Source organism: Carex rostrata, chromosome 3, assembly GCF_964058835.1.
Source record: "Carex rostrata chromosome 3, lpCarRost1.2, whole genome shotgun sequence".
NCBI lineage: Eukaryota > Viridiplantae > Streptophyta > Magnoliopsida > Poales > Cyperaceae > Carex > Carex rostrata.
The window spans coordinates 1,044,956-1,054,280 of NC_135920.1; the positions used below are offsets into that span (position 1 = coordinate 1,044,956).

A 9,325-nucleotide genomic window follows, 5' to 3' on the forward strand; every position below is an offset into this window, starting at 1 on the left:
CAATCTGAAAAATATTGATCCGGGTTATTTGTTGCAGTCTTTCTAATAAATCAAATTATTTTATATTTCATCTATTTTCAAAGAAATATATTCAATATTTCTAATATTTTAATACAAAAAATAAAAAAATTTACAAAATTTCTGTTTTTTTAAAAAAAAAAAAAGAAAAAAAAAAGTAAGACCGTATTGTTCCTATGGTCTGAAAAAATGCAATTTTGAAGAACGTAGGGTTTGAAATAAAAAAACCAATCATATTGGTTCCGTAAAATTCGTTTTATTAATTATGGTTTATGAAAAAAATTCTGCGGTCTGCCCCCGCTCCTCTGGCTCCCTCCACCACCATCCCTCCAGACGACCCTCCTCCGCGCCACGTGGTGCCTCCGCCTCCTCCGCCAAAGCCAACACCCCCTCCACCTCCTTCACCTCCTCCCGCCAAAGCCAAATCAGATCCATCCGAGGAAACCAGCTCCTCTGGCGCTTCAAACTCGCACTTGATCGCTGAATTCAACACCGCAGTTAGGGTTTAAAATTGCTGTAAAGAAAATGCTGCTTGATTTTGTTATCGTTTTTTTTTCTGACGACCTGTAGCGTTGAATGAATAGTTATCAAAGAAGGTTGTGAATATCGGAGAACTGCACAGGCTGGCTTGCCAAGGCATACCTGATCATCCCGGTATACGGCCTACTCTTTGGAAGGTCTTGAACTAATTCTCTATGATTCTCTTTTTTCCATGATCTTTATCTAACAGCGAACTGCATGGGCAATAATAGCTAGATTATGGTTCCTTGACACACATTTTGGACAATGCAGCTTGGATTGGCTGAATTTTGTGTTAGCTGCTTCAGTCATGTGATTAACTGAACCTTCAACTAAATTTTAACAGATTGCTACCTTGGTCAAACTATGCATCTTCTAGTCTTCACTACCATTTTGTACAATTTGTTTTTGTAATTTCATTCTCTTAGTGGAAGTTAGAAATTAATTTGTGTTTCGTGATAGAGAGGAGCTTTTATTGGGATATCTGCCGGCTTACCATGCACTTTGGCCTTATGAACTGGAGAAGAAGCGCTCCCAGTACAATGTCTTTAGAGAGGAACTCCTTGCCAACCCTGTAAGTTGTTCCCAAAGTACCTGGTACTGTTACAATGATATGTTTCTGACATATATGGCCCAGAGAAAAATTGTTCCAACATGTAGGATCCAGTTTGATCCTCTTAAGTACTGATCGCCGAACTATTACCCATCATAAGTAGTTTTGCTTCTTGCTTTGACCAACATTTCATCTTGCTTTGACCAACATTTCATCTGCCTTCAAATTATGCCAAACTATTACCCATCATAAGACGGGATGATTGGAATAAATACTTTCAGGTTTTCCCTCACCATTATGAAATAATCCAACAGTATGAAATAATCCACCTTTATTCTTTTTTTTTTCTCCCTTTTTTGAAGAAGAAAGCACCATCTTTGTATGACATTTAAAATTTTAGAATTGGTTGGTCAAGGTAGTACAAAAGTGACCTTGTCAATAAAGGATATTCATATTTGGGAACTGTTTCAGTTATGCAAGTTTTATCCTTTAGGTTGCTGCTCAGGGTAATTCAAATTCTATCCCAGATTCTCTTTTCTTTGCCTCTCCAGTTGCTTAACAAAAGCTACTTGGATGATATGCATTTGTTGATGTTTAAAATGGTGGTTAATTTTTTTTTTTTTTTTTTTTGAGAAATAAGAATTTTCATTCCATCCCAGTAACAATATCAGCGGTGTTACTGACGTTCTTGCTTTATAAAATATCAGCGGTGTGACGAACATTTTTTTAGTTAAATAATTAAATTTATCCATAGGGATATTTGTGTTTTTGAATTCTCTTGCTTTATAAAAATAATAGTTAGAATTGATTGCATTTTGTTTATATTAGTAATGTGATTGTATATGTGTGAAATCAATGATCTTTATGTCCTAATTACAAAATATAGTAAAATTAACTATTATGTTAGTAATATTCATTATTCACCCATTAAGGTTTTGTTACCCGATAATTTTAACGGGTAAGAGTAGGGTAGAATAAAGTCAATTCTTAATGAGTATGGGTAAGATATTGATAAGATCAATTCTTAATGGATATATGTATGAAAATGCTTCTATCCTATCCGTATCGTACCTATTGACCCTCCTACTCAGGAAGGAGGAGGATGTTCAACATGGTGTACATGTGGTGTATTGTTTTATTTTGGGAATATTACTCGGTACATAGTGGACCATGACTATACATGTAACTGAATACATATGATATGTTGTTTATCATGATTCGTCACAGGGAGAATTAAAATTTATATTTGATACTAGGTATATACCATATCTGTCAGTATCATCTTAGCAGTTTGAGAAGATTTCGAAATATTATTATTGTTGGTTCAAATTCTATCCATTGCGTACCAAATTTCTACGCATTGTCAAGTACGTCCTTAATTTTGTTATTTTCTTCAATGATTTAATTTTTCTTTGTTGAGCTCTTGTCAAAGTTTGTTTAAAGTAGAACTTAATGACCGGTTTGTCCTGAGATCTCCCCATTGGAGGTGTAGAGGATGGAGGAGTGCGAGAAGGTGGAACTGTGGTAGATAGACAGTTGCCTGTTCTATGGCCCAGCCTACCGCACTCAAAACATACAACAACGTAGCCAAAAGGTGGTGGCCTGGACTGTGCTAGCTAGCAAGGTGACCTATGTCTCTGCACCAATAGCACATTGAAACCTTTCAGAGAGGCGCAGCACAGCGCACACAATTTATTATTATTATTTGTTTTTTGTAATCGCAATTTATGTACGCACAGTGGCGTAGCCAGAATTTGAGTCAGGGGTAGACAGAAATCGGGTTTGAATTTTTTTTAAACGGGTTTGGATTCGAATCGCCTTCATAATTCTCTTTCCGCCTTCGTCCGCCTACCAAATTGCATTATGTCTATCGAATCGGTTGTAAAATTGCATGTGCATTGCCGAATTGAACAAAGATTTAAAAATACATTTCTTTCCTAATTAGATTAAACAACTCACAAATCATTTTTGAAATCTGAACTGATAATCGGTACTCCGAATTGAATCCAGAGGTAGGTAGAATCAAATTCAGGGGTATGCCAGACCTATCGAAGAATCTAGTCAAAAGAAGAAAACAAAAATTCCAGAGGTAGGCAGCTGCCTACCCCCGTGCCACTGTGTACGCACTATGTGAATAGTTTGATCAAGAAAAAATTTACACAATACGACAATAGTGATAATTTCATATTGAAAACTAAAACAAGATATCAATTATCTCAAGGGTTCTGTATCTTCGTTTCAAACTGAGGTAATAAAATATCGCTATTTATATACTGCCATTGTAATCTACTATAATTAATTAAGTAATTCTAATAATAATCCTCAACCCAATCATGGAAAATGAGGCAAATAACAAATTTAAACGAGAATGCTTAATTCAGAAATTGTTTTCCTTGGTATTTCGTACGAATTTTTTTTATTACCTCAAGTAAATTGACTGACCCTATTACAAATAAACCAAACCAAAACAAAGAAAATACTTGCAAAGAACTTAAAACAAACCAGATCGAGCGACAAAAGGTCCTGAATAATTATTCTCCATGTGACCCACGTGATCAACCAAAAACATCACATCAAAATCAAAATTCTTAGCCTTGAATTATTAATTAGAATAGAACATAAAACGAGCAACAGTAATTATACTAAGCATATTATTGTGGAGCTAGCTAGTCGACATGCATCTTCTCAGCGGGCTCCGGAACTTTCTTTATAGTTGCTTTGATGACAAAGAAAGTGAGAGGAAAGTACATGGCGGCAAAGAAAGTGACCGTAAAGCACATCACGGCATATATGGGATACAAGGCAAATTTGAGCTTATTTTCTACATCAAAAAAGTTTCCGGCACTGAATGAGACAAGCATAGAAGCAAATGACATGAAGAGGGAGGTCAGCCCCAGGATAAGCTTCATGGGAAGTCCCCCATCGAAATCACTTACCTGATCAGCAAATTAATAAGAATTTCAGTTTTCTATGTTGAAATGTTAAAAGGAAGAAATTCTTTTTAAGATAGGGGTTTTGGTAACCTCGTAACCGGAGGTGAGTATTGCGAGGAACATGACAATAGATGTAACAGAGAAGCAAAGAGCGATAAGAGATGAGATGGCGAACAACTGAAAAACTGGGCTTGTACTGAGGACTGGAAATCCAGACTGCTGCTCTACACCTCCTGGAACTGTGCTTGCAGATGCAAAGACCACCGTAGCAACCAGACCAGCCACCACGGAACAAGACTGGGAAATGTTTGTCAGCCATGTGCTTCCGTCTTTAAGCAGTGAAGCATGCTCCTCTATGAACAACTCCTCTGGCTTCTTTCCATTCTTGTTGCTTCTTGAGAACAATTCTTCGTTAATTTCACTACTACTACTACACACGTACTGCACACCGCCATGCATATTACATATCTTCAGTTTTTATTTAAGTTCATTCCATTTTTTAGAGAGAAGAGAGAGAGATTACCTGGTACCACTTGCTCTCCCATTGCAGCTTAAGTGCTGCTCCAGAGATGCCCCACGGCCGGCTGTCGCTGAGCATGGCTGCAAGATGTAAAGCACTATTTCCATCTTTATCTACTTTCCGAAATACACTCTTCACAGTTGAAAATTTTTCATCTGCATCTACTTTCCGAAATACACTCTTCTGAGTTGAAAATTTTTCCAGCATGTACTTGTACACATGGACCTGGCGGAACTCCACTGCCAATAAAATAATATTTTTGTTTTTCTTGTCTCCATCAATGATTGCCACTGGATAATTCTTGAGGATTTTTTTCACCATCTCTGTTATTCCATTCTTTGCAGCTACCAAAACAGGGCTTGCTAAAGCACATGTTGAAAAAATTGTAATTTGTCAATATTCGCGAATTAATTACTATAGTTGCTGTAATGAAAGGCTTGCTGCGCCTATGTAAATAACTTTTTAATATTAATACAACTGTTGGCAGTATTTCACCGCCAACCTTAAAAAAAATTGTAATTTATGTCAACAAAACGAGTAGCAACATGCTTTTGATTTCTCATCTCTCTTTTATAACAGTATGCATAGGAAGTTTTCTATGGTGACTCTGTAATGAATTTGTGTTCTATAATTTTATGCTTGAAAAGTAAGGTATCAATACCCTGATCAGGAGCTTCTACTGGTGTCCTCCCTGGAGGTTGTTTTGAATTGATGTGAGTAGCTCCATTGATAACTGTTGGAGACTCATCATCATCATCTGGTTTCTTTCCACCGCTGGCTTCCTCATATTTCCAGTGTGTTAATTGATTCGCCAGTTCATTCATTATTTTCTTTGCTACCAAAACAGGGTTCACTAAAGCACATGTTGAAAAATTGTAATTTGTCAATATTCGCGAGTTAATTACTATAGTTGCTATAATGAAAGGCTTGCTGAGCCTATGTAAATAACTTTTTACTATTAATACAACTGTTGGCGGTATTAATTTCACCTCCAACCTTAAAAAAAATTGTAATTTATGTCAACAAAACGTGTAGCAACATGCGTTTGATTTCTCATCGATCTCTCTTTTATAACAGTATGCATAGGAAGCTTTCTATGGTGTCTCTGTAATGAATTTGTGTTCTATAATTTTATGCTTCAAAAGTAAGGTATCAATACCCTGCTCAGTAGCTTCTAGTACTGGTGTCATCTCTGGACCGATATGAGTAGCTCCCTTGATTACTGTTGGAGACTCATCAGCTGGTTCCTTTCCACTGCTGGCTCCCTCGTATTCCCAGAGTGTTGAATGATTCACCAGTTCATTCATTATTTTCTTTGCATTTCTGTGCTGTTGTTTAGTTTTCCTAATTGTTTGCAGTCTCGGTAACCCTTTAGGAAGACGTTATTCACAGAATGTCAGAATGATATACTAAATTAATATTGTAAACAGCTGAGCAAAAGGTCGATAATAATTGGCAACTTTTCTTTCATTCAATAGAATCTCAGTTAACTGTTCCGAGTAATATTAAGAATCATACTCCTCTCTTAATTTCTTTCTCTGGCCATGCACCAGGAAATTATAGTTGTTACTAACTTACTATGGAGTCCGGCAACCATGACATCTGTGGCATGCATATATATGCCACCAATCTTCAAAATCTATCAGCTATACCTCAAAAGATAAATCCAAACCATTCAAGCCAATCTACTTACACGAGTAATGCATTCATATTCAAAAATTATAAATTTTTGATGGTATATAGCATCAACTCAAGCAGTCAAAAAATGACAAAAAAATGAATACATTAAAATTACCTTAAAACCTTCTTTCTTTGACCACTTGATTTCATGCCAAATGCCATCGAAAATCAATAAATTTTGAATGTAAACACATCTCATGAAGTAGATCATTTTGAACGGTTTAGATTTGTCATTTGAAGCCGATCCGATAGATTTTGAGATGACAATATTTTGACTTAAATACCACTAATGTCACGGTAGTCATACTTTGATACTATGTTTATACTTTGTCTTTTCCTCTATTTCTAAATACTTGTTTTCTATTGTCTAAATGAAACACCATCATGAACCAAATAAGTGTAAACAAGCAACGAATATAAATATCATTGCCATTTGTCTTTATAAGCCAAAATTTCACTTTTTTGACAAAAAAATGCAATTCTAGAATTTTAAGAACTTCGAAAATAATTGTCAATTACTTCATCTAGAAATAAAAAATGAACTGTGCATATTGAGCTTAGTTACTTCCTCATATACGATATACCTTCTATAAGAACAACTAGTTCATCTTATTCATAGGCCCAAATAGGAGGAGCTTTTTATAATTATAAATGACCTTTTTCAATCAAGGTACAATACCGATCACAAGAACTTTCAGCAGTTAATTAGTGTCAAAGAATAACTTGACATTTTCTTCAAAAAATTATGCAAACATATATACATGCACGTACCTAATATCCCAAGAACAACTAATAGGAGCTTAAGGATGGTCCTGAAAAATAAAATCATCGTATCATGGTTCTTCGGGTACATTCTTCTCGGTTCCTTTTGTGCTTCAGCTTTCATGCAGCATAAAATTAAAGGAAACAATAAAAATTTATTAACACAAGTAAGATGTCATTAAAAATTACAATATCATGATATCATTTTTTTCAAAAATTTCGCTCTGTATTATTGTTTTAGTTCTTCATGAATCATTTTATGGTTTTAAACCTTAGTATGTCATACTGCCAAAAGAAATCCTTAACACAACAGAGAAATTCTCAATGATTATATCTTAAAATTTAATTGACGAAAGTGTATCTTAAAATTGATTAGGGCTGCTAATGAGTTAAGCCGGCTCGCGAATCAATGAGTTGAGCGGCTCAATATTTCATAATGAATTGGACTCAAAACTAAAAAATGCCCTAACTCGACTCGGCTCACTTATGAAAGAAAAAAACTCGGCTCGGCTCAACTCATGTAAACACTTGGCTCGACTTGCGAGCTCGCAAGTCGGCTCATATTACATGTTAAAAAAATGATCATTTAATTATTTTAAAGAAATGATTGAAGTGGGATAGACATATTTTTGTGACTTTAAATTACATGTTGAAAATTTTTGATTATTTTTTAAAGAAACGATCTAAAGAGATTTGAAAAAAAGATCATTTTTTAAAAATAATTTCAAAATGCCGGCTCATATTACATGTTGAAAACTTTGAAATTTCAAATCTGAAAAATTTTGAAATCTGAAAATTTTGAAATCTGAAAAATTTTGAAATCTGAAAAATTTTGAAATCTGAAAAATTTTGAAATATAAAAAATTTGAAATCTGAAAAAATTTTAAATCTTAAAAAATTTGAAATATGAAAAATTTGAAATCTGAAAAATTTGAAATCTGAAGAAATTTCAAATCTGAAAAATTTTCAAATCTGAAAAAATTTCAACTCTGAAAAATTTTCAAATCTGAAAAATTTCAAATATGAAAAATTTGAAATCTGAAATATTTTGAAATCTGAAAAAAATTTGAAATCTGAAAAGATTTGAAATCCGGAAAAATTTGAAATATGAAAAAAATTTGAAATCTGAAAAATTTGAAATCTGAAAAATTTGAAATCTGAAAAATTTGAAATATGAAAAATTTGAAATATGAAAAAATTTGAAATCTGAAAAATTTGAAAACTGAAAAAATTTGAAATGGACTTGTGTTCATGAGGGAACACCAAAAACATTGACATTGGATTCTCCTTCATTAAATACTGTGAGGTAAATATAGTTAAAACTTTTTTTCATTTACAGTTTTATAGGGTCTTTCGTACAAATTATATGAAAGTCTCTTTCCGTTAGATTAATAGTTTTATACCATTAGTTAACCTTAAGAATCTAGCCAAGTGTTACAAGACTCTAAGAAAAAATTAGTTGGTATAATTATAACATAATGGTTTGTATACTACACATGAATCTTCTTCACCAGAACTAGGAGTCTTACCAGTTTTTGAGCTAGAAGCTACAACAGGTTCTGAGCTAGAAGCTACAATATCAAATATGAAAGTTTAGAAGCCAAGTATTACTAAATTCTAGGAAAAAATTGATAGGTATAATCATGATATAGTGGTTTGTATACTATACATGGGTCTTCTTGAACAGAAATGCGAGACTGGGACGGGACTTCTTCACCAGAACTAGGACCCACATCATAATTCTCAGGCAGGTTATTTGGGTTTGTGTATCTGCGTGTCCCTTTGTGTTGGGTTATATTTTGGCAGCCCCAAATGACAATATTTGTTAGCAAGAATTATATAATTAAACACTCTAATTTGAATTTGTCTGTGTTAAATTTTAGGAAGATTAACTGTCTTCCATGACACTTAGAGGTCTTTGTTTGGTAAAAATTAATTTGATTGTTTGTAGAAACTAGAAGAATACGAATTAGGCTTTTGTAATTAAGGTCTTTGTCTGGTTCTATTATTTTTTGTAAATATATCTGAAGAAACTGAGAAAGCTTTGACAAGGTGTGCCTCTTGGGAGCAAGAGAATAGAGAAGAATGAGAACAGGAAACATATATGGTCTTTGTGATATTTCTCGCTGGGGCATGAGAATATCAGAAGGGGATCGAGAGAACAATGGTGTTACCAGGTGAGGTATCTCTCCAACAGAAGAAAAGAAGAGTAGAGTGGGAAGAAGATGAGAGAGATGGGATGTAGTAAATTGGTTTGATTGATGAAAAGATTAGATATTTAATGGACACTTCATTTTAATAAAAGGGTAAATTTGTCATTACAATTTTTAAAATAATTAA

General features: G+C 34.0%; 1 protein-coding gene across 1 annotated transcript; it reads left to right on the forward strand.

The window, feature by feature from the left end:
• The first annotated feature begins 290 nt into the window (after nucleotides 1-290).
• Nucleotides 291-1,279, forward strand: LOC144551947 (uncharacterized). Its single transcript, XM_078300057.1, has 3 exons — nucleotides 291-515; nucleotides 603-695; nucleotides 1,007-1,279. Exons 1-3 carry the CDS (start codon nucleotides 291-293, stop codon nucleotides 1,223-1,225), a joined length of 537 nt encoding a protein of 178 aa, XP_078156183.1. The 3' UTR covers nucleotides 1,226-1,279.
• The last annotated feature ends 8,046 nt before the right edge of the window (nucleotides 1,280-9,325 follow it).

Bases quoted from the DNA above. Each gene is read 5' to 3' on its own strand.
- LOC144551947 (XM_078300057.1), top strand. From the start codon at position 291: ATGAAAAAAATTCTGCGGTCTGCCCCCGCTCCTCTGGCTCCCTCCACC. The intron at 516-602 runs GTTAGGGTTTAA...TTGAATGAATAG, and splicing joins TCGCTGAATTCAACACCGCA to TTATCAAAGAAGGTTGTGAA. The intron at 696-1,006 runs GTCTTGAACTAA...GATAGAGAGGAG, and splicing joins TACGGCCTACTCTTTGGAAG to CTTTTATTGGGATATCTGCC.